At 39.9% G+C, this 25307-nt stretch overlaps 1 protein-coding gene across 12 annotated transcripts in view; it reads right to left on the bottom strand.

Moving 5' to 3' along the window:
* UBR5 (ubiquitin protein ligase E3 component n-recognin 5) overlaps positions 1-25307 on the bottom strand; it is a 149805-nt gene that overhangs the window by 92540 nt on the left and 31958 nt on the right. For all 12 annotated transcript variants that reach the window (XR_014843537.1, XM_021089030.2, XM_021089031.2 and 9 more), the window contains exons 2-5: positions 10800-10844; positions 10360-10441; positions 9831-9907; positions 8761-8880 (exon numbers count right to left, since the gene is read on the bottom strand). Coding sequence is in view for 11 of the 12 variants with exons in the window: in XM_021089030.2 (XP_020944689.1) it covers positions 8761-8880; positions 9831-9907; positions 10360-10441; positions 10800-10844 (324 nt within the window). In the remaining variant the exon portion in view is untranslated. The remainder of the gene's footprint in view (positions 1-8760; positions 8881-9830; positions 9908-10359; positions 10442-10799; positions 10845-25307) is intronic.

Genomic DNA, 25307 nt, shown 5'->3' with positions numbered 1-25307 from the left:
TATTAGCTCAAATTAAACTCCAAAGGAAACACAGGAGCTCAAAATAACGAAAAGCCACCTAAACCTATCATCTATGAAAGCCAGTGATAAGAAAACAACAGAATAAAGAGACTTTAGATACTAACATTTCCATGTTAAACATCCTATTAAACACAAACTTTCTCTCTTCTAAGGTTGGTGTTCTTCCCTTAACCTGGTCGGAAAGGAGTTTTAACAAAAACATCCAGATTATTGAAGTTTCTCCTAGGATAAATGTGAGGAATTATGAAACGGAAGAAAAGAAAAGAAAAGAAAAAAAAAAAAAAAAAACAGTGGCAGCTAGAAATCTTTAGAACATAAACTTGCCAATTAGTGAAAACACTAATGGGAAAAATACTACAAGTCCCAGAAATTTGGGCTGCTATGCATTTCTAGGAATGATCAGTCAAAATAACCAATTCCCAAATATCCATGCTGATGGAAAAGAAAAACAGTACCAACTACCCCACAATTTTCCAAATTCAGCTCTCAAATACAGAGACGCCTCACTCCCTGATTCCTAACAGCTCTCTGAACCTAAAGGGAGCAAGTCAGGACTCTGAAGGAAGGGGCTGGGTCGAAGGTCTGTGGGGATCGTCTCCATGTATGACTGCATTTGGTAAATCTGCAGATAATAAGAGACTCAAGATCTGTCTGTCCTAGATTTTCTATTACATGTAATAAATTGAAATTTTCTTTAAAGCTTACCTTAATAACACAGAAAGGGGGGGAACCATACAACTCAAGGGAAAAAAATTTATTAGAAAGGATACATTTTTGACTCGAATTTCTTAATTCACAGAATAACCAATCACAATTTCACCATCACAAACAAAATTTTTCATAGAGACCAAGAGAAACAATGGGTAAGTATATACTTTGTGGACACCTGCAAGACCAAATAAAGGTAAACATATGGCTTAGCCAGAGGGCACCGTGACATTTTTCAAAACTGCAATTCAGGAACCCAATGCTAAAACAGCTTACAGAGTCTGTTCTGAGGTGGGAAGGTGGGGGGGGGGGGACAGAAAAACATGATTCGATAAGGAGTACAAGCAAGGATGAGTAAGGGGAACCCCCAAACTAATGATTCTCTCTGCATTTGAAAGTCTTAAATTAGCCCTAATCTTCTACAGAGGTTTGACTTAAGCTCAAACATGCTTTATTATTATATTTGCTGCACATTTTATTAGCAGAGTCATTACAATTCCATTCCTTTCTTTCAGTCCTTTTTTCACACAGTCTATAACAATTATTTATATCCAAGTTTTACTTATGAAGAGAAGAGGACTTAAATCTAGGACAATTTGAGCAACACAGACAGTAATGGATTTTAAACCATAAAATAAAGAATAACATTCACTGCAACACAGATGCAACTAGAGATTCTCACACTAAGTGAAACCAGAAAGAGAAAGACAAATACCATATGATACCACTTATATGTGGCATCTAAAATATGGCACAAATGAACCTATCTACAAAACAGAAACAGCCTCATGGACATAGAGAACAGACTTGTGGCTGCCAAGGGGGAAAGGCGGGGGAGTGGGGAGGACTAGTAGATGCAAACTATTACATTTAGAAAGGATAAACAACGTCCTACTGTACAATACTAGGAACTAGAGCCAATCTCCTGGAATAGACCATGATGGAAAAAAATATAAAAAGAATGTAAATCTATGGATAACTGAATCACTTTGCTGTAGGACAGAAATTGGTACCACACTGTAAAACAACTATGCTCACAAAAAAATTTTTTTAATTAAAATAAAAAATAAAATAAAACACATTTCTCCCATTAAAAAAAAAAATAGGAGATACACATAGTCATGATGTATCTGCCCACAAAATATTATTATATTATTTATTACAAAGGGGAAAATAGCAACTTCATGGTTGAGAAGCCTGGCAAGCACTACCTTAACTAAGTGATCAGAGGTAAAGATCACCAATAACAAGACATGTCAATATCATGAGCCTCCCCATATGATGCGCTGAGAAGGGCACATCATCACTTCTGTGGTATTCTTGCCAAAAAATGCATCACCTGCCATGCCAATTAAAATCCCAGCAAGATTTTGTGGATATCAACAAAGTGATTCTAAAATTTATAGGGAGAGGCAAAAGACCTAGAACAGCCAACACAACATTGAAGAAGAAGAACAAAGTTCTTCTGACTGACACTCCCCAACTTCAAAACTTACGATAAAGTGACTATAAAGTAACAGTAATCAAGACATTGCACGATCAGGAGAACAAATAGATAAATAGATCAATGCAACAGAAAGAGCCCATAAATAGCCGCCAAATAGTCAATTGATCTCTGACAAAAAAGCAAAGGTGGCCGACTCAACAGATGGTGCTGAAACAACTGTACATCCAAATAGGCACAGACATTATACTCTTCACAAAAATTAACTGAAAATGGGAGTTCCTGTCGTGGCTCAGTGGTTAACGAATCTGACTAGGAACCATGCGGTTGCGGGTTCGGTCCCTGCCCTTGCTCAGTGGGTTAAGGATCTGGCGTTGCCGTGACCTGTGGTGTAGGTCACAGACGCAGCTCAGATCTGGCATTGCTGCGGCTGTGGCATAGGCCGGCAGCTACAGCTCCGATTTGACCCCTGGCCTGGGAAGTTCCATATGCTGCAGGAATGGCCCAAGAAATGGCAAAAAGACAAAACAAACAAACAAACAAAAAATTAACTGAAAATGTATCACAGACCTAATGTAAAACGCAAAACCATAAAACTCCTAGAAGATAACACAGAGAAAATATAGGTGACTCTGGGTTTGGCAATGACTTTTGAGATATTAAACCAAAGGCACAATGGAAGAAATAAAACTGATAAGTTGGACTTCATTAAAATTAAAAAACTTCAGCTCTATAAAAGGCAATGTCAAGATAATAAAAAGATAAGCCACAGACAGAGAAAATATGAGCAGAAGAAATATCTCAAAAAGGAGAGCTACCCAAAATAAACAACCTGATGGAAAAATGGGTCAAAGACCTTAAAAAAGAAAAAAAAAAACAAACTCACCAAAAAAGATCCTCAGATGACAAATAAGCACATGAAAAGATGTTTCACATCATACGTCATCAGGCAAATGCAAATTAAAATGGGAAACCACTACATACCTGTCAGAATGGCCAAAATCCAGAACAACCACAACACCAAATGCTGGTGAGGATAGGGGGCAACAAAAACTCTCACTCACTGCCGTAGGAATGCAAAATGGTACAGCCACCTTGGGAAAAAGTTCGGCAAACATATTCTTACCATATGATCCAGCTCCTTGGTATTTAATCCAAAGGAGTTGAAAATGTCACATCCACAAAAAAAAAAAAAAAAAAAGCACAAAGATGTTTATAGTAGCTTTATTCACAATTGCCAAAACTTGGAAGCCACCAAGATGTCCTTGAGTAAGTGCATGGGTAAATAAATTGTGGTATATCTACATAACAGAATACTATTCAGTACTAAAAAGACACTGAGTTGGCAAGCCATGAAAAGACATGGAGGGGCCTTAAATGCATACTCCTAAGTTGAAGAAGCCAATCTCAGAGTTCCCGTCAAGGCTCAGAGGTAGCGAACCTGACTAGTATCCATGAGGAAGGACGAGGGTTCAATCCCTGACTTGCTCAGTGGGTTAAATACCAGCATTGTCATGAGCTGTGGTGTAGGTCACAGACATGGCTTCGATGTGGTGTTGCTGTGGCTGTGGCGTACCTGGGAACTTCTGTATGGCAAGCACGTGCCCCTTTAAAAAAAAAAAGAAGAAGCCAGACTGGAAAGGCCACATATTGTATGACTTCAACTATAGGATATTCTGGAAAAGACAAAACTATGGAGATGGTAAACGATCAGTGGTTGCCAGGGGTTAGGGGGAAGGGAGTGATGTATAGGCAGAGCACGGAGGAGTTTTAGGAGAGTGAAACTACTTTACATGGTACTACAATGGAAGATGCATGTCATTATAATCGTACCCAAACCCACAGAAGGTACAACATCTAGAGTGAACTATAACGTCAACCATGGACTGTAGGTGATAAAGTATTAATGTATTTTCATCAACTGTAACAAATGGACCACTCTGGGGTTGGGGGGGGTTACTGATAACAAGGGAGGCAATACATGTGTGTGGGAACAGTGAGTATACGGCAAATCCCTATACCTTCTTCTCATTTTTGCTATGAACCTGAAAACAGCTCTTAAAAAAAAAAAAAAAAAAAAAAAAAAAAAACCTTCAAAAAAAAAAATGCAACATCTGGATTTAACCATGAGGAAATAAAAGACAAATTCAAACATTCTACAAAGTAACCAGTCAGTTTTCAAACTCATCCCGTCTAGAAAGATAAAGACAGACTGAAAAATGGCCCCAGATTAAAGGAAACTACAGAAGCATAACAGCAAATGCAACATGGGATCCTGGATTGAAGCCTGGACCAGAGAAACGGTATTCGTGGGACAGGAAGTGGAGTCAGAATACACTCTGCAGATTAAGCACTGATTCGGTGTTTTTTCCTAGTTTGGATAACTGTAGTATGGCTACGTAAAATATTCACATCTGGAGGAAGCCAGGTGAAACTTCACAACTTTTTAAAAGTCAAATTACAAACTGAAAAGTTACATTTAAAAGTAAAGAGGCATGGCAGGTTAAAGATCTGGCACTGTCACTGCAGCAGCTCAGGCTGCTGCTGTGGCACAGGTTTCGATCCCTGCCCAAGAACTTTCACATGCTGGAGTTCCCGTCGTGGCTCAGTGGTTAACGAATCCAACTAGGAAACATGAGGTTTCAGGTTCGATCCCTGGCCTTGCTCAGTGGGTTAAGGATCCAGCATTGCTGTGAGCTGTGGTGTAGGTCGCAGACGCGGCTCGGATCCCGCGTTGCTGTGGCTGTGACGTAGGCCTGTGGCTACAGCTCCGATTCAACCCCTAGCCTGGGAACCTCCATATGCTGTGGGAGCAGCCCAAGAAATGGCAAAAAAAAAAAAAAAAAAAAAAAGAACTTTCACATGCTGTGGGTGAGGCCAAAACAATTTTTTAAATTTTAAAATTAATAAAGAGTACGGGATTAGGAACAAAGGCCACTAAGTAAATGGATACACTAATATAGGGATCAGAAGCCTTTTTCTATAAAAAGTAGAACAGTAAATTACTTATTTAGGCTTTAAAGGCTAACTGGTCATGACAAATGATCTCTTTCACCTTAGCACAAAAGCAACCATAGACAGTAAGTAAAATATCAAGCATGGCTGTGTCTCAATAAAAACCGGAGGCACCAGATTCAGCCTTCAGGCGGAAATTTGCCAACCCCTCAACTAAAAGAATTTTCAATCCCTAAAAAGGTGAAATTTAACATAGTATGGCATAATAATTATTCTTTCTTAATATAATCCTACTTTTTGCAAGTTAATCAAACAAAATGAAAATTTCATTTGTTAGTACATACCATGAATTCTTTATCATACACTGCTGTTGTTATGCTAGTTGTGTACACAGAACCATTAAAAGGAGACACGTAACATTTTAATAAAGATCAGAGCTATGTTTTCTCTTAACAGTTCCAGCATAGAATGAGCTAAAGGATACACTCAACTAAATGATCTCCCTTTGATCTCAAATTATACTTAGTGTGAAAATAAAAAAAGAAAAATAGATTTAAAAAAATAAACAGTGCAGCATAAAAACCAAAGAGCAGACAAAGTAAGCACCTTGGGGTCTCAATTTCTTGATGTAACTGTACCCAGCAATTCAGAGTCGGAATAAAATGTTTAAAATCATCCTATTCTCCTTAATTATATTCTGAAACCATTTAAATCACTTCCAATAGTAATTCTCTGATCGGCCTTTGAACACATATGCTGACCTGACTGATTTGTTACTACCTAACCATATTTATTAAATAATGTCAGAAAATCTGCCTATTCAAAAATCAAGGTATAAAATGAAAAAAACGAATTCCTGCTGTGGTACAGTAGGTTAAGGATCTAGCACTGCTGCAGCTGTGGCACAAGTGGCAGCTTTAGCTCAGATTCGATCACTGGCCCCGGGAACAAACTTTCATAATGCCGTTAAGAGTGGCCACAGAAAAAAACAATAAAATGAATAAAATCATCTGGCTTGGAATTTTTATATGATTCCTTTAGAATTTGAATTCCTTTGGAATTTGAATATAATTCCTTTAGTATATGATTTCTTTGGAATTTGAATATGATTCATTTGCGATAAAATGAAAGTGCTGAGCAAAAATTTTACAAATAATTTAAAAGTAAAAATAAGGTACAAACTTCCAGTTATAAAATAAGTCATGAAGATATAATGGTGACGTCATGGTGACAAGTTAATAGAAGTGTGATGCATATTTGAAAGTTGATAAGAGAGATCCTAGGAGTTCCTGTTGTGGCTCAGGGGTTAACGAATACAACTAGGAACCATGCGGTTGTGGGTTTGATCCCTGGCCTTGCTCAGTGCGTAAAGGATCCAGCGCTGCCGTGAGCTGTGGTGTAGGCTGCAGACGCGGCTTGGATCCCGCGTTGCTGTGGCTCTGGCGTAGGCTGGTGGCTACAGCTCTGATTGGACCCCTAGCCTGGAACCCTCCATATGCTGCGAGAGCGGCCCAAGAAATGGCAAAAAGACAAAAAAAAAAAAAAAAAAAAAAAAAAAAAAAGAAAGAAAAAAAAAGAGATCCTCAAAGTCCTCATCACAAGAAAAAAAACTGTACAGTGTGCTGGTTATGGATGTTAACTATGTGTACTGTGGTGATCATTTCACAACACAGCAGACTCGAACTATGTAGATCCACTTTATGTGAGGATATTTTTCAATAAATACATTGGAAAATTTTGGAGATCTGCAGTCATTTTTAAAAATTTACAAATGGGAGTTCCCGTCATGGTGCAGCGAAATGAATCTGACTAGGTTGCAGGTTTGATCCCTAGCTCTGCTCAGGGGGTTAAGGACCTGGCATTGCTATGAGCTGTGGTGTGGGTCGCAGATGTGGCTTGGATTCCAAATTGCTGTGGCTGTGGTGCAGGCCGGCAGCTGTAGCTCCAATTAAACCCCTAGCCTGGGAACCTCCATATGCCTCTGGTGCAGCCCTAAAAAAAAAAAAAGAAAAAACAGAAAAACAAAAACTTACAAACGAACTACGTAAGCCTACAAATATCAAAAAAAAAGTATATTATGAATGCATAAAATATTTATGGAGTTCCCGTCGTGGCGCAGTGGTTAACGAATCCGACTAGGAACCATGAGGTTGCGGGTTCGGTCCCTGGCCTTGCTCAGTGGGTTAACGATCCAGCATTGCCGTGAGCTGTGGTGTAAGTTGCAGACGCGGCTCGGATCCCCGCATTGCTGTGGCTCTGACGTAGGCCGGTGGCTGCAGCTCGGATTCAACCCCTAGCCTGGGAACCTCCCATATGCCGCAGGAGCGGCCCAAGAAATAGCAAAAAAAAAAAAAAAAAAAAAAAAAAAAAAAATTTATAGTTATTAGCTTATGCTTACATAGGCATAAAGTGAGTGATATTTAATATAAAACGAATAAGGTGTTAGTTTTCTTACTGTTTTACAATTGTGCTTTCATAGAATTAACTACCATACAGTGTGCTTCCCTCCTAATTGGAGAAACTGGGTATCAGCCTATCATCTTTATTTTTTTAATGTAACAATGTTTCTAACACTGTATCATGAATAAGACTATAATACTATATGCCATAAAATCACAGTTCATTCATTAGTGTATAGGTTAGGCTGCCATGAAGTAATCACACTGCTGTTTCTTCACTATCAATGCATGCACCGCTATACCTGTAAATAAATGTGAATTTCTTTTTAATGTCATCTTTTCATTTTTCATGTTGAGAGTTAGCAACACATATAATACCTACAGTTTTGTATCATATAGGACGATACTGATGTAAGTAATGGCAGACAATTCATCTTGTAAAGAGTCAATGTAAACTTATATACTGGCATCAATAAACACCACAGTGCTGTGTAAGTGCTTTCTCTCCATGATTTTCTTAATAACATTTTGTTTTCTCTAGCTTATTATACGAATACAATATATACATGTATATACACATATAACACAAAATATGTAATAATCAATTGTTTACAGTAACAGTCAAGCTTCCAGTCAACAGGAGGTTATTAGTAGTTAAGTTTTGAGGGAATTAAAAGTTATAAATGGACTGCAGGGGGTCAATACCCCAAACCCCAAGTTGTTCAAGAGTCAAATGTACCTACAAACATCAAATTGTTGTTGTACACTTGAAACTAATATATAATTGTCAAGCATACCGCGATAATTTTTTTAACTAAAAATAACTTCACTGTAAAGACTGTAAAATTTAGTTACATAATAGTTTCAAGCCGCACTGAAAAACTACCAGATTTGGATACTAGAAAGGAATAAATGTTAGGGTTTTTCACCCAAGAATTAATTAGTCACAAATAAGACCAGAGATAGTACCACTGAAAATTTTTAAATAACATAAATGACATGACCAATGCATGTAACCATTATACATTTTTAAAATGTAAAAAATCTAGGTACCTGTAACTGGCCTACAAGAGTTATCATGGTGGCTCACCATGGGCAACAGGAACTCCAGCCCAGAGCTCAAGAGTTTCCGCATTCCATCGCTAGATAATACTAAGGCGATTACTCACAGCAGAGAGCGTTCACAGCGCCACAAGCCAGACCAGTGGATGCCACCTTCTAGCCACAACTTACCCCAGGGTGTTGCCTGCCAGCCGGCCCAGAGTCTCAGAACCTGAGAGAAACCACGGGGAGTCACTCGTCCTACCAGGTCTCGATGTCCTCCCTGCCCCGGAGTTGCTATTCAACTTAGACCTTGGAAAAACAAGAGGTAGGAATATCACAGAGGAGTCCCCAAATGCCTAGAAACAAGCCTCAAATTCCAGGCCCCACTACTCAAAGATGTGGTAAAACATCACTCTAACAATTCTCCAATTACTCCTACCGAAATTTTTACTTCAAATCAAAGAGCAAACCTAACGACTTGGAGCTTCACAACAATCCAGTTCTTATTTGAAACTTTTATCACAATTTAACTGTAAATAAATTACTTCTGAGATTTGTAAAAGTAAGCACACTTTCCTTAGCTGCAGTCAATTCAAAGTCATCATGTGTTACCTGGCAACCTTTTTTACACGTCATCATTTACAAAAACCAAAATGTTAAAGACTCTGTCGTTTTCAAATTGAGTTCCTTGATTTGGGAATATTAAAAGGGAAAAAACATGATCTGAAAAGTCAGTTGACTCAAAAAGCAGATCTGCTGTGGGACCTACCAAATACCTATCAGTCTTCTGGCAACCGACTTCTGTTAAGTGATAACTGATGCCTCTGCTACTTGTAATGTGAATATTTCAGTTGGAAATCATTTCTTGCATAAAAATTCAAATCAAACTACAAAGTAACCATCAAGTTATTTTATTTATTTATTTATTTTTGTTTTTTAGGGCCATACCCGCGGCATATGGAAGCTCCCAGGCTAGGAGTCCAATCAGAGCTACAGCTGCCATCAGAGCTACAGCTGCCGACCTACACCACAGCTCACAGCAATGCCAGATCCTTAACCCACTGAGCAAGGCCAGGGATCGAACCTGCAAGCTCATGGTTCCCAGTCGGATTCGTTTTCGCTGTACCATGATAGGAACTGCCATCAAGTTATTTTTTAAAAAATAAGTAACTTCAGGGTTCTCAAAACAAAACACAAAGTCAATGTTACACATTCAAAAGCTAAATATTTACTAAATAAAAAAGGAAAGAATGTCTTACCCATCATTATTGTCAGGTTTCCCCAATTCCAATCGGTCTGGCTGTACTGAAAAACCGATCCTACAAACTCTACCATCCTAGATGCAAAGAAAACAGAAGAAATTTCCAAAGTAAAAACGGGTATTAAAACTTGAATTTATTCAACACGCAAATTATGTACTTATTACTGTCAATTCAGAAGACAACAAACAAGCTCCCTTCCAGAAGGCAGTCACTCCTGAGCTGGGGAAATATGTCTCATATACATTATCAAGAAACCAATAAAAACAACTTAAAATATCTCAATCTAACAGAATTCAGAGTAATGAAATGACTGGATATCAGGAACCTCTCTATTCTCTTACTAACTAGTTTCAATTTAAGCTTTCTCTGGGCCATAAAATTTATACAATGAGGAAATGGAACTGGCTGATGTCTGAAATAACTCTTGTAAGAAACTGCTGTCTTCCATGGTTAAAAAGGAAGACACACAATGAGACACAGTTATATTTTAACATTCATTTTCATTTCTCTACTTTAAACAACTTACCTCAAGAAGAAAGGCAGCATGATTTGGTCCCACCACACATTGTTTTATAGTCGCCTGTTCCAATACATTCAAAGGGGGATGGCTGAGGAATAAAGAAAAGCAAGCAAATAAAATTACTTTTTAAATAGCAAATACATCTTCGGAGCTTCTGCAATCCAATTTTAAAAATTTCGGGCAAAACCTATTTTTAAAAACTAATATATTTTAAACCAACAACTGAAAAATAATTAGGTCATCTAGAGTCATCATAGCTCCTTGATATACCAGTTTTTTACAATCAGTGTGAATACAAACTATAATTCAAATGAACCCAACTCATAAAAAGTTGATACTTAGATTATAATATTCTCTATAGCTACTGCCTAATTATGAGTGCTTTTTCCTAGTTTAAAAAAACAATAATTCTTTTCAGGAAATTTAAAATCTCTTAAAACTCTCACCTGTTTAAATTATATTTGTTCAATTTCTCTGAAACTTCCCGTAACCTTTAAAAAAGAAAAAACAAAACATCAATAAATCACAAGTACAGTTCCTTTGTAACCAAAATAGTTCTGATGTGGTGATTTCTAACAGTAGCATACCAAAAAGTTTACTAATGTTTTTCATATTATCTTTGATTTTTATCGTAAAAAAGATCACAAGTCAACCGTACCAATTCCCTTTCCTCACCACCTCATTCGCAAATTCAATCATTATCATCTTACTTCGCAAATGAGACACGGAGACTTCTAGAGTTTATATAACGTAAAGCAGCAGTAGAGCTGGTACTCGAACCCACAGCCCAAGGGAAAGACAATTTTTAAACACTGCACTATACGTGTCCAAAGAGGCTTGAAAATACACCTACATCATGAAATGAAAATATCTGGGAAGCACATATCTATTAAGAATTTAATGTAATGGGGCAGAAACAATCCAAAAGCTAACGTGACCTAAGGTGAAGGTAATCTCAAGTTCCTGAAGAGCCTTATGACACACAATTGTACAACTTAAAGCCTCAGTGCCCATATCTATAAAACAAGGATAGCACCTCTCATTTTTAAAAGAGTGTTGAGGAGTTCCCGTCGTGGCGCAGTGGTTAACGAATGTGACTAGGAACCATGAGGTTGTGGGTTCAATCCCTGGCCTTGCTCAGTGGGTTAAGAATCCTGCGTTGCTGCGAGCTGTGGTGTAGGTCGCAAACGAGGCTCGGATCCTGTGTTGCTGTGGCTGTGGTGTAGGCCAGTGGCTACAGCTCCAATTAGACCCCTAGCCTGGGAACCTCCATATGCTGCAGGTGCGGCCCCAAAAAGACAGAAAGACAAAAAAAAAAAAAAGAAAAAAGAAGTAATTCTCCTCAAAATAAACTGAAATTTTTCTAAAACAATGGGGGAAAATTAAAACAGTAAATTAATAGGAAATTCCATGAGTTTTGTTTTCTAAATTAATAGGAAATTCCATGAGTTTTGTTTTCTAAAGAGTGGCAAAAATACATGAAATCTGATTTTAATCATTCATACTAAGGAGATAAAAGTGATATACACACTCAAAATTAATCACACCTTAAAGCCAGTTTAGGATTTAAAAGCTGCTACAAATCATATAACACTTGAACAAATAACCATAATTATTTCAATAAGAGTCTAGGAGGATCCAGTTGTCCTTCAACTTTATCCAATAAAGTTCTATCCTCTATCCAATAAGAAGTATCTTCCAAACACTAAAATATACAAAAGCAAACATCTAATACCAAATTGTATTCCTAAGCAGTAATAACTTTCAAATTATGTCACATTTAATATGTCTACTAAGAAGTAGATACTCACTAGTGACTATCTCACTCCCAAAGAACAGCATGATCATGTGTGACTTGGCCCCCAATAAAATACATTATCAGAATTCATTCACTTTCATCAACCAAAATGTGTTTTTATCAATCCCGTAAAAAGCCAAGTGTTTTGACTTAATCCCAGCTTGCTTATTTATAAGGCACACGTCTGTACTGTGACACAAGCTCAAACACCATCATTAGAGTGATGCACTATGGAACTTGTGAGCTTTGAGAGAAGGCTGACTAGAAAATGGTCAGAAAATAAACCGGGAGACTCCATTCTGGGCAATAACAACAGCCTGGAGAAGACCCAGAGCAGAAGCAGGAGCTCTTCCTCTCTTCAGCCCACATTTACTATGAGTAATTTATAAAACTCTTCACCAGACTACAGACTGCAGCCAGACTGTGAGGAAAGGTTAAGAAAGGCTTTATTTCCCAAAAGCCATCGTAGCAACAATTTTTTTAAAGATACTTGTTCAGCAGCATACCCATTCATTTTTTCTTTTTTCTCTAGAGCTTTTTTCCCAAGAACACATGGGTGGGAGGGTAGAGATAAAATCTGTCAAAGTGTTTTCAAAGATGGACAATAATTGAGATTAAGAATTAAATGTTGCTTTCATGGCTCCAAATGGTATTCCAGGTAGATACTATCTATAAAATGGAAGCTTTATAGATATTAAAACCTCGAGTAAGGTTTGAGGATATCAAAATGCCAGAGAATAACGACTCAAGAATTCAAAAGCACGGAGATCTGCCGTGGCTCAGCAGAAACGAATCTGACTAGCATCCATGAAGACGCAGGTTCCATCCCTGGCCTTGCTCAGTGGGTTAAGGATCCAGCGTTGCCGAGAGCTGTGGTGTGGGTCGCAGACACGGCTTGGATCTGACATTGCTGTGGTTGTGGTGCAGGCCGGCAGCTACAGCTCTGATTCAACCCCTAGCCTGGGAACCTCCATATGCCATGAGTGCGGCTCTAAAAAAGCAAAAAGAATTCAAAAGCAAATTTCAGGTTAGGAAAGGGATAGAGAAAACAGTTACTGCCATCGAATTTTCTCATCTTAAAAATCATGGTGGGAGTTCCTGTCGTGGCGCAGTGGTTAACGAACCCGACTAGGAACCATGAGGTTGCGGGTTCGATTCCTGCCCTTGCTCGGTGGGTTAACGATCCGGCATTGCCCTGAGCTGTGGTGTAGGTTGCAGACGCGGCTCGGATCCAGCGTTGCTGTGGCTCTGAAGCTCCGATTCAACCCCTAGCCTGGGAACCTCCATATGCCGTGACAGCGGCCCAAGAAAATGGCAAAAAGACAAAAAAAAAAAAAAAAAAAAAAATCATGGTGGACTCCATATCTGAAATGTACATGCACTTGTCCTGGAAACCATATCCCCTGGGTAGCAAGAAATCCAGGGTTACTCTCAGCTCATCTACCACTTCTGGCTTCATTTAAGCCCATTAAGTCTCTGGTCTCCTCTAAGTGAAGAAAGACTAACAGTCCTCTCTGGGCTCTTTCCAGTCCTAAAATTGTCATGTATGTATGAAAAGCCAATATTTATCAGTGGAAGGTATTTCTGTAATGTTTATATGGAAAGAGCACTTCCTAACCACTCACCATCATATGCAATTTCATCTTACCCATCTGAAACTTTCATACACAAATTAATTTTACACGGACACTTAGGTTTCCCCAAATATCAAATTTGCTTAATTTCTTAAATTCAATCCTGAAAATTTACAGAAAATGTATTTTTCCAAATCTCATGATAGCAGTTATCATGACTAAATTATTTGCTCCATACACACATTAGCTTACATGGATCCCAGAAACAGTAACAAAGAAAACTTCGGGGGGGGGGTGGTGTGGCGGGGGGGACTAACTGCAAAATAAGGAGTCCTTAGCTCCCCTTTACATTATAGAGTCCTCAGCAGACACGCAAATCCCAGAATTACTGCAGACCAATAATCACATTCGTTTCAATTTACTCAATTACTGAACATCTCTACATAATTATGTGGCACTCATCTACTACTGTAAAGGATCTTCCTCCAAAGCTTACAGTGCTTAAAGTTATTAACTGTATTTCCTCTCATAGCAATATTAATGAAAGTTTTCCCTGTTTTTAAAATAAAAGGAAAACCACCCCTAGAGCTCACCAACTTCCATTTCAGAATAAATCTTTACATGCGATTGTGACGGAAAACAATTTTAAGAGCACGGCATAACATCACAAAATAACCTCATAACTCAGCATATAATCTCATTCAGAGGCAGGCAGGAAAGCCTTTGTAAGGTGGCCAGAACACACAATGGATAGGTTAGCAATGTGCTTCTGACAATCCTTAGTACTTCTACACCAAAGATTTATTCTACATTCCAATTCAATAACCTATTTTATTCCTTCAAATTTATAGACATTTTACAGATCCAGAGGCTAAAATTTCTTAAGCACCAAGGTAACAGCAAACTGATGTTAACGGAGAAATCAGTAAAACAGTACTTGCTAAAAACTAACGTATTTATAGCTGCCCTTCAAATTCCCTATAATTTCCATCTCAGTTCCCCCAAATTTAACATAATAATTTTAGTCACCTTCTCACTGGTCCTCAATTGGCAGGAGCACTTAAAGCAGGTTCTTCAGTTTTATAATTCTCTGCCCTACCCCTAATTCCCATGCCACCCGTTCAGATAAACACACACACACACACACACACACACACACACACACACACCCTAAAATGAATGAAATTGCTAGATTTCTAGCTAAACTTCTACTGTCCAAAAGGTAGGTATGTCTGGATCCCTAAAAGCCTTCAATTCTCCATAAAGGTATTCCTGAAATTCCCCCTCCTACAAGATGGTGCTTTTCATACACCTGGAATCGGTAGGTGGACCAGGTGTAGGTAGACCAGGTGTACGTACCCACCTGCAGTTCATGTGTGTCGGTCATCACCTTATCGGTGGAAAGGGGCATAAGCCGCCATCCGTACATTTCTGCCAGTCTCATTTACTTCAGGCCCAGCTCACATGCTCCCTCCTCCATGAACTCCTCTGGTAGCTCTTAATTTTCTCCCCACACAAATCTACAGCTTCACCCTCAAACAGGACCTTTACTGCCTACTTTTTTTTCTAGTCATTTGTGTTTCTAGTTGAAGTGACTTGAGACTTGAAGCAAAGAGATAAAACTCCCCAAGTTATTTCCTCCCTCCTTCACTTCTTTAGATACATTTCCAGCAATGACCAGTGTACAGTAATACTTGTTATATACAATCCATTTTCAGAGGCAGAAAAGATGCCTGATCCTTTAAATTCAACAAAACTATTCCCTGTGTCTTAGAACAAGCAAGAAGAGTGTAAATATACAGATTTCTTTTAGGATAGTTCCCATAAAACTCTTACAGCAGAATAGTCAACATAGCAAAAACATTTAATCACTTAGCACTTATCCAAAACTATGAGCAAACTGCCTTCAAGTGACCTCACTCCAATCTCTAAGTATCCATGCACAGAATAAAACTTTTGCATATCCATGTAATTTTACTTGAGTAAAGGACTTAATAATCCACACACAGAAACAACAGCCAACAGTCAGTAAAGGTCCCTACAACATCCAAATCAAGACTCTTGCAGAAAATGTCTTAAAGATCTCCTCTTGCCATCCATGTCAGAGAAGGCAGGTATTGCCAAAACACAAATGCACCCAGATTATCTTCTTATAAAAGAAGAAATACTATAGGAATACCTCTGGCATTTCTCTAAAAGCAACTCTCCAAACCTTAAAGCTTTAAAACTCAGAAGCAATGAAAGTACACAGAGCACAGAGCAACGACTACGTTGCTAGACAGACAGTAGAGAAAGAGACATGGCCCTTCCACTGTATCATCATGCACTTTCCTAAATATAGGTTGTCAGTCCCCAACACTGTTCTTTTATACAACTATTGCACCATACTGTATACACCGCCTGCCACCTGTGAAGTGCTTCTTTGCATGCCAACTGTCCACAGTATCAACAATAACAATAAATTCAAGCTATCACATGGTGCTCCTGCTTGGCAGCCACTGTACCTGACATAAAAGGATGTACTTGGGCAAAGCTGTAGAGGGCATAGCATCAAATAGCCACATTCCCATCCCCATTAGCCAACTGAAAGCCTGGAGCTAGCTTATTCAATCCAGTAGAGAGGGCATCCCAACCCCAAATCCCTTTTCACATAATCCTCAAACAAGCCTTGTTAAGGTGTGCTGAGAGGAGCCCCTTAAGGGGGTCTCGGACGTAAAACATAAGGTGTCAACTGAGTCTTCTCGTGTTGGACTCTGGATTTGCTTATGTGTGAAGGAAATAGAGTCTTTCCGCCCACCTACCCACTCTGCGCTGTGACTTAAAATAGAAGGAGCCACCTTGATCCATGGGTCTGAGAATGGCTGGGAAGAGCCTGGAGGGCTCTCATTGTAGGTCTGCAATTTGACTTCAGGACATTTGATTTTCAGGTACATTTTGTAAAATCCACTTTGTACTGCTTCTATATGCATTTAAGCCTGATCATGGGTTCTCAACTTCAGGATGTCTCAGGAATGGGGAATGGGAGAGGGTGGATAGTAAGAGAAGCAATAGAACCATTTATACAAAACACACAGTGAAGAATGAAAAAAATCACTACACCAAAACTCAACAAGTGATGGTTTCTAAAAGGTTGGTTACAACGTAGAATCAGAAACCCTATCAATGAACTCTTAACACTCGAAGCCAATACTAAAATCCACCAGTCTGGGAGTTCCCGTCCTGGCGCAGTGGTTAATGAATCCGACTAGGAACCATGAGGTTGTAGGTTCGATCTCTGACCTTGTTCAGTGGGTTAAGGATCTGGCGTTGCTGTGGCGTAGGCCGGCGTCTACAGCTCTGATTATTAGACCCCTAGCCAGGGAACCTCCAAATGCCGTGGGAGTGGCCCTAGAAAAGGCAAAAAGACAAAAAAATAAAATAAAATCCACCAGCCTATCTTGTACTCTATCATTTACCCATACATGATTCTCTTTAGATATACAACTGTACAGCAATGTGGCATATGTGACATAAAGCATATTAAAAATTTTTAATCCTGCCTCCCTGATAATATTAAACTTCCCATGAGGCACTAACTATTTATCATCTGAATAGGGAAGGGGAGGCAGTACAGGCAAGGATACTAAAGAACCTCTAAGACTGATATGCAAAAGCTACAGTCAGTTACTAGAAGGGAGTCCTAAGGAAAAGTCACAAACTGCCACCTTGCAGATGTATACATGATACTGAATCACTTTTAAAAGACTATTTGCCAACATGGAGATTTGAAAACCTCACACAGATTTCCAGACTTCTAGCTTCTCTTAAAAAACGAGATCTAGCAACCAAGCTTAGACAGCCCAGTGTGACTAGAGGTGCCCTTACCTGCCTAGCGCCTGGAGACATATGGGTTTGAGATCACTGCTACAGAAGGATTATTCTTCCCACTCTCTGATAAAGGATATTTCCTTAGTGAAGAATAATCGGAGATCCCGTAGTGGCGCAGCAGAAATGAGTCTGACTAGTATCTGTGAGGATGTGGGCCTGATCTCTGGCCTGGCTCAGTGGATCGGGATCTGGTGCTGCTGTGAGCTGTGGCATATAGGTCGCAGATGTGGCTTGGATCTGGCATTGCTGTGGCTGTGGTGTAGACTGGCAGCTGTATCTCCGATTCCTGGGAACCTCCATATGCTGCCCGTGCAGCCCTAAAAAAGCAAAAAAAAAAAAAAAAAAAAAAGGAAAAGAAGAAGTATAATCTGTTCTTTTTTTTTTTGGTCTTTTTCTTTTTAGGGCCACACCTGCAGTATATGGAAGTTCCCAGGCTAGAGGTAGAATCGGAGCTATAGCTGCCAGCCTAGATCACAGACAGAGCAATGCCAGATCGGAGCCATGTCTGCAACATACACCATAGCTCATGGCAACACCAGATCCTTAACCCACTGAGCAAGCAAGGGCAGGGATGGAACTGCATCCTCATGGATACTAGTCAGGTTCGTTAACCACTGAGCCACAATGGGAATGCCTGTTCTATTTTATTATACAAATCTCAGCTTGTACATTGATCCCTAATATGCCTTTACAAGATATAAGTCTTAACTACATTTTATTTCTTTAAACTTGACTTGACAATTTCTAAAAAAAAAGCAATCACTTTTTGCCTACCCAGAGAAAACTGGGCTAAGCAGCATACATCTGATTTTACTTTTAAAAGACCTCAAATTACACAAATGGTTGCTTTTTTAGAGAGAAAATCCATCTATCAGCTTCCTGGCAGGCAGGACTTAAACATACTTTGTGCTGATGGAGCTGACCGATGGCAGTTTATATGATGTGTTCATTTTACCCTAAATAAATGATATAGGTCATTCAGTTTCACAGTCAGACCAAAATGAAAAGTTTCTAAACAAATATTGGAAATTCATGATACCAATTTAAATGGGAAATCCTTTTAATTCTTCCTCCTAAAATGGTTTACAGTTGAAACTGCTCAAAGATTTCCATAAAACGAAGATGAAAAAATTTATGTTACAGAAACACTCTGCAAACCATCACAGAAAAAAATGACATTATACTTACAAATTTGTAATTTCTTCCCTTAACATAGAAAATGTTCTGATTAGAAATTCCTACATAGTGCCATAAACAAACATTTTTCATAACAAAATGAAAAGAAGACCAAAATCCCAAACTATTGTGCCATTTGAAAGATAAACACATCTCAGAAACTAAATGCTGAACACAAGAAAATGAGTCATTTTCCTTTAAAGCAGAACCAACCATGTTATTTTCAGCTGCATTCAAAACAGGAAAAGGGAAATACACATACCAAATGGACAAGAAATTTGTTAGGAAAAGATAAAAGACACGGTCTTTATACATTAATTCTTTATTTTTTTTTTTTTTTGTCTTTTTGCTATTTCTTTGGGCCGCTCCCACGGCATATGGAGGTTCCCAGGCTAGGGGTCCAATTGAAGCCGTAGCCACCGGCCTACGCCAGAGCCACAGCAACTCGGGATCCGAGCCGCGTCTGCAACCTACACCACAGCTCACGGCAACGCTAGATCCTTAACCCACTGAGCAAGGGCAGGGACCAAACCCGCAACCTCATGGTTCCCAGTCAGATTCGTTAACCACTGCGCCAGGACGGGAACTCCCATTAATTCTTCTTGATAATTTTCTTTCTGTCTCATTTAATTTCAATGTCTTGACAGTAAGACTATACATACATACAAGAGTCAAATTTGTGTTAATGTGTTCTAACAGGGTGGAAAGGTTTCTTTAGTGCTCCTGTCCAAAAAGCATAGCATCCAGCCAAAACATCAAGAGAAAAGTCTTGGTTTTTTTCCTTTGCCCTTAGGCCATATCCATATTCTAAATTTCTGCAACATCATTCATTGAAGAATCTGCCAAATGTGAATAATGTATCCAAATCGTTATAAACCCAACTTTAACTCTCCACACAAATCAAATGTCTCATGAGATACCTGATGCTCTTTGTAATATAAACACTACCATTTGGCAAGTCATTCAGTCCTTGAGCTTGAACTGTAAACTGAAATGAATACCTGTAATGAAATCTTATTTTTCCATAAAACAAGACAATTAGAAGGTTATGTTCCTGACCAAGGACCTTGATGCCATTAGATTCAGGAAAGCTTCTTTAAACTCTAACTTCTGGGATGGCTTCTTGTTCCCCTTTTAACATCAAAGATGAAACAGCACTTTTACTGCCTCTGAAAAGGTCATTCTACATTCCTGAGCTGCCTGCCATGCCCTCTGTCCCAGGAGATACTCCACAGTCTGGTGAGGGGCAGTATGGTGGGTGGGGTGGGCAAAGAACGGGCTGCGCGGTCACACAAACAAACCCAAATTCAACTCCATCCTTACCATGAACTGGCTCTGAAACCTTGGGCAAGCTTACTCTAACCTCCCAGAGCTTGGACGGTTTCTTGGTCTGTTACATGGAGATAAAACCACTTGTCCGGCAGTGCTGCTCTAAGGATTAAAGGCAATTTTGCAATGTACCTTGGTAAGAGCCAAGCACTTAAATGCTCAATAAATGGCAGCCATTGTCATTATTACCGAGCTATATCCTTCACCCTTGGATAGCTTGCTCTGTGTATTGCTACTTCAAATCTGCCAAGTTCTGGCTTGAACCAGCTGCCAAACTAAATAGGGCCCAATCTGAATCCTGAGCTCTGGTAGGAACCTGAGGAACCAGGGGAGGACAGCTAAGTCTGGGGAATTCTTGGAACCAGAAATCTGCAGACATACGACAGCTAACTCTTTGTATCTTGCGCATGGGTTTTAGGGAAGAGAGTCCTTCTCTCCTTGCCTCTACCACCTCCAATCTCTCACTCTTCCAGAACGCTCCATACTACAAACATCCCTATACTCTCACAAGTCCTTAATTAGATTATATTTACAAACTACTCTTATTTTTTTATTGTTTTGTAGACACCTATTCCTTTAGCCTAGAATAAACTGCAGCCCACTGCCTTCCTCAAGGGCAGGCTGAAGAACCGGTGGGAAACCTTCACTCGCTTCCACTCCAGGCTCATCTAGGCATTTCTCGGAGTCCCCTGAGGCGTACTTCCTCACAGCTCTTACTCTGTAGCTACTTGTTGGATGAAATATTTGTCCCTTTCACAGCCTGACAAACTTTATGAAGGGAAGACCCATGTTTTATGAATTTCTAAACCCCCAGCACCTGACGCCCAATGAATCCTTTCTACCTGGGTGCCAGTGGATGGGTGGCTCAACAGATGAAGGGACATTCATGTCCCTACTCTAAGTCCTAAGACCAATATTATGACACTAGGTTTTTTTAAAACACACCAAAGGAATACTGTCCTACAAAATAAATAATCCCGTGGAGGCTCTACTCTAATTTGAATGGTCTTGCCACACTGTGAGGAAATTTTTTAACTCTTTGAGAATCATCCCCAGAAAGAATTTACTAGACAGGAAAATCACTCAGTGCTTTGCAGCCGGGGATATTCTCCCATCCCTCCACTCAAAGGACAATCTTCTTCTCCCTCCATGTCTCCCTCCTCTGAGGCTTAATCTGGGTTGGTGTTAAGGAAATGTGCTGAAAGGGCCAAAAGGAAGCTGGAAGCCAAGGGAAGAGAAAAGAAGAGCTCGTCAGGAAGCAAAATTACAGCTAAAAGCCCGTGCACAGCCACCCGCTTAAAGTGCCTGAAACTGGTCAACATGAGTCTAACTGGCTAAGCACCTTAAAATGCAAACTAGAAAAGTCTAATGACTGATACCTACTGGCAAGAAATGCAATAAAAGAGTCTAGCATTTAACGCTGTACCAAAATAGAAAGAATGATATAAATACCCATATTACTTTTGGATTTGTTTGAGGGGTTTTTTTTTTGGTTGCTGAGCCAATCATCAGCATTATAGCCAAGGAACACAAAACCAGTGCCGGCCAAATCCTACCTTGATACCCAAAATAGCACTGGGTTTTCAAATAATTCAGTGGAGGCTATAATGCCACCCCACCTCATTTGCTGGACCAAATCTGGAGGGAGAGCCCGAGTTAAGGGGCCCAGGGCACGGTCCCCAGGTGGGGGGGGGAGCAGGGGAGAGAAAATGGTAGCCACCTTTACATTGCTTTAGTACAGTATTTATTGATTCAGGAAAACAAACACAAAATTCTGAATAAAATAACTTGGAAACTGGAAAAAAAAAAAAAAAAAAAACTTGGGTTTTGAGTCTCAGCCCCACCATAAAAAGAAGAGCATGACCTTGAGTAGGTCATTTAACATCTCCTGTGCTCATGTTTCCACCTCTGCCCAAAATGGTGTTTAGCATATCTGCTCCATGGAGGTGTTTTAAGAACTGGATGTGTCACATGTAAGAGTAATGTGTAGCACCTAAAATAACAGTGTCTAGACCTGGCTAATCATCCAATCTAAAAGACGTAGTACCAGACCCCCACCGAAATCTACTAAATCAGAAATCTCCAAATACCCAAGAATTTATTTATTTATTTATTATTTTTTTTTTTTTTTGTCTTTTCTAGGGCCGCTCCTGCAGCATATGGAGGTTCCCAGGCTAGGGGTGTAATCGGAGCTGTAGCTGCCAGTCTATACCACAGCCACAGCAACATGGGATCCGAGCCACATCTGCGACCTACACCACAACTCACGGTAACGCCGGATCCTTAACCCACTGAGCAAGGCCAGGGATTGAACCCGCCCGCAACCTCATGGTTCCTAGTCGGATTTGTTAACCACTGAGTCATGATGGGAACGCCTACCCAGGAATTTATGCTCTGGCTAAATAAGTAAGGTACATTCATAAAATACCACTGGAAGGAATAACATGTCACCTCTGAGGAAAGGAAGTAGGAACCCAGGAAACAGAGCAGGGAGGAAGCTTTTCACTGAGTACCAATGTACACGTTCTGAATTTTAAACCACATAAACATATTACCAACTCAAAAAAATTGTTTTAAATTTCTAAGCAACCCAAAGTGATTCTGATGATCTACCAAGTCTGGAAATCACTATTTGGAAATACCACAAATATATGTAAGGATTGTTTAAGTAGTCACAAGATTAGTAGTCCATTTAGGGAGACAGGAATCACCCTGCTATTTCAAGTTTTAAAAATGTTGCTTAGGATAGCTCCCTCTTAGAAATTCACAATCACATACCTCTATTAGACTTGACAGATCCTCAAAAAAAGAAACCCGTTAAACTATGCTTAATCTGGGAGTTCCCACTGTGGCTCAGCAGGTTAAGAACCTGACTAGTATCCATGAGGATGCGGGTTCAAACGCTGGCCTCACTCAGTGGGTTAAGGATCCAGCGTTGCTGTGAGCCGACAAAGCTTGGATCTTGTGTTGCTGTGGCTGTGGCGTAGGGCAGCAGCTGCAGCTCTGATTTGACCCCTAGCCAGGGACCTTCTATATGCCACAGGCATACACCTAGAAGAAAAAGAAAAAGAAAAAACTATGCTTAATCCCATGTTTTCCAAACTAAAGTGAACACTGGAAAACACCAAGCATGGGACACAAACAGGCCATTCTTCCCAATAAAGCTCCCAGAGGTAGAAACCCTGCCTTATTCATCTCTACACCCAACCCTGGAGAGTACCTAGCACAGAGAAAAACCTCTCCCTCCAAAAGGCAGAGGTCAACAGCGACAAACTGCCTTTCCTGTTTTTTCTCTATATAAACAAAAATGATTTCCCAATTTCCTTACTGTTTAATCAACTTCAAGGACTGAAAAGATAAACAACATAAACAAACAATCCTACTCTAAAATTATATTGTTAATATATATCTACAGCAGGAGTTTCCATTGTGGTGCAGTGGAAATGGATCTGACTAGGAACCATGACACTGTGGGTTTGATCCCTGGCCTTGCTCAGTGGGTTAAGGATCCGGTGTTGCCATGAGCTGTGGTGCAGGTTGCAGATGCGGCTCGGATCCTGCGCTGCTGTGGCTGTGGCCTAGGCCAGCGGCTGCAGCTCCAATTCAACCCCTAGCCTGGGAACCTCCATATGCCAAGGAAACAGCCCAAGAAATGGCAAAAAGCCAAAAAAAAAAAAAAAAAGGGGGGGGGGAAATATATCTATATCTCTATCTATATCTACAGCAGATTTTTTTTTGGCCACACTCACAGTATGTGGAAGTTCCTGGGCCAGGGACTGAACCGGCCACACAGCAGCAACCAGAGGCTGCTGCACTGACCATGCCAGATTCCTAACTCATTGTGCCACAAAGGGAACTCCAGCAAGTCATTTGTTAAATCTAAACAACATGGCAACAACATTTGTATTCCTTTAAGTGGAAAAATGAAAGATCTTTAACTATGATTCAAAATCATCTTCTTTTAGAAGACAGCAATAGATTTTAGTACTTCCCATCTACAGTACAAGCAGACCTTGTTAGGCATCTTTAGTCCCATAAAGCCAGACTGACCAAGTGAACTTTACAATCAAACTGCCAACCCCCTTATTACCTGGAGCATGAGCAGTAGCAGTGTACCCAGAGCGGGTACACTGAAATCAGTGTACCCAGAGCGGGTACACTTCTCTGAAATCTGCACCTACTATGGTTCTTAACATTGGGTCTCTAATCCAGAAAGCCCTCCTTCAGGTATAATTCAGAGGTCTAATCCAAAGGTAACAAACAAATGTCAAAATATAAGGGCTCTACTAGATCCTTTTTGTTTGGTCACTATGGAACACAAATGGACACAAATTTCTCCTCTCTGGCAACAGAGCAACCATAGCAAAGAGCTGGCTCCTGGTTGTGACCTTCAGGGTTCCCCTAATAAGTGTTCCCAATTCTTCACCTTACAAAAAATACTCAATCCAGTATACGCTGACTCAACAGACAGTCTCTAATTGGCAGACTGACATTACAGATAGAGAGAGCTCTTATGTCAGCCCCCACCTCTTTACGTGCCAACCACTTAAAAAACAAACTACCAAAAAAACATAAAGAAAAAAACAAAAATACAAACAAAACAAATCCAAAAAACCGTGGTGCTTTTAAACAGTATGTGGATAATGTTGGTCAGAAAGCTAACTCTGGAAATGATTATGAAGGCAATCAGCCTACTGTCAATGCCTAATATTCATGCCCAGACTGCTGGGTTTTCCCCACCATGGTTTGTTTGTTTGTTTTTTTTTTTCCAAGCCTGAAAAATCACTTCCCAGGCACAGACACTCTATTCTCAAGATTGCAGCATCAGGCACTTCAATCTCCTAAAAGAGGAAGATGGTGAAGTGGTGAGTGAGATGGGTCCCAGCACTAACCTGATCTCCAGCCCAGCCCTCTTAGAATCGCCACCACCTCAGACTGTCCTAGCAAACACCAGCCCAGAACAGGAACGCTCGAAAACTCATCACAGCTACGACATAGTCCTGGTCCTCACAAAAATGACTGGCATCGGTAGCTATTTACTGAGCAAAACAATCAACAAGCCCAACAACATGGAACCTGCCTACAGTAAGATTACTACTAATAAACATTATAAATTCACAGCGAGACTCTGAAGTTGCTCTGTCCCAGACTAACATCCCCACCCCTCCTTTCTTCTCCTAACACTGAGTTTGATGTGGCGAGTCAGTGAA

Source organism: Sus scrofa, chromosome 4 (assembly GCF_054392235.1).
Source record: "Sus scrofa isolate SSC_HxYL_T2T_F1_AM1 chromosome 4, Sscrofa_HxYL_maternal_Yorkshire_Landrace_v2.0, whole genome shotgun sequence".
Taxonomy (NCBI): Eukaryota; Metazoa; Chordata; class Mammalia; order Artiodactyla; family Suidae; genus Sus; species Sus scrofa.
This window is presented reverse-complemented; position numbering and strand designations above follow the sequence as displayed.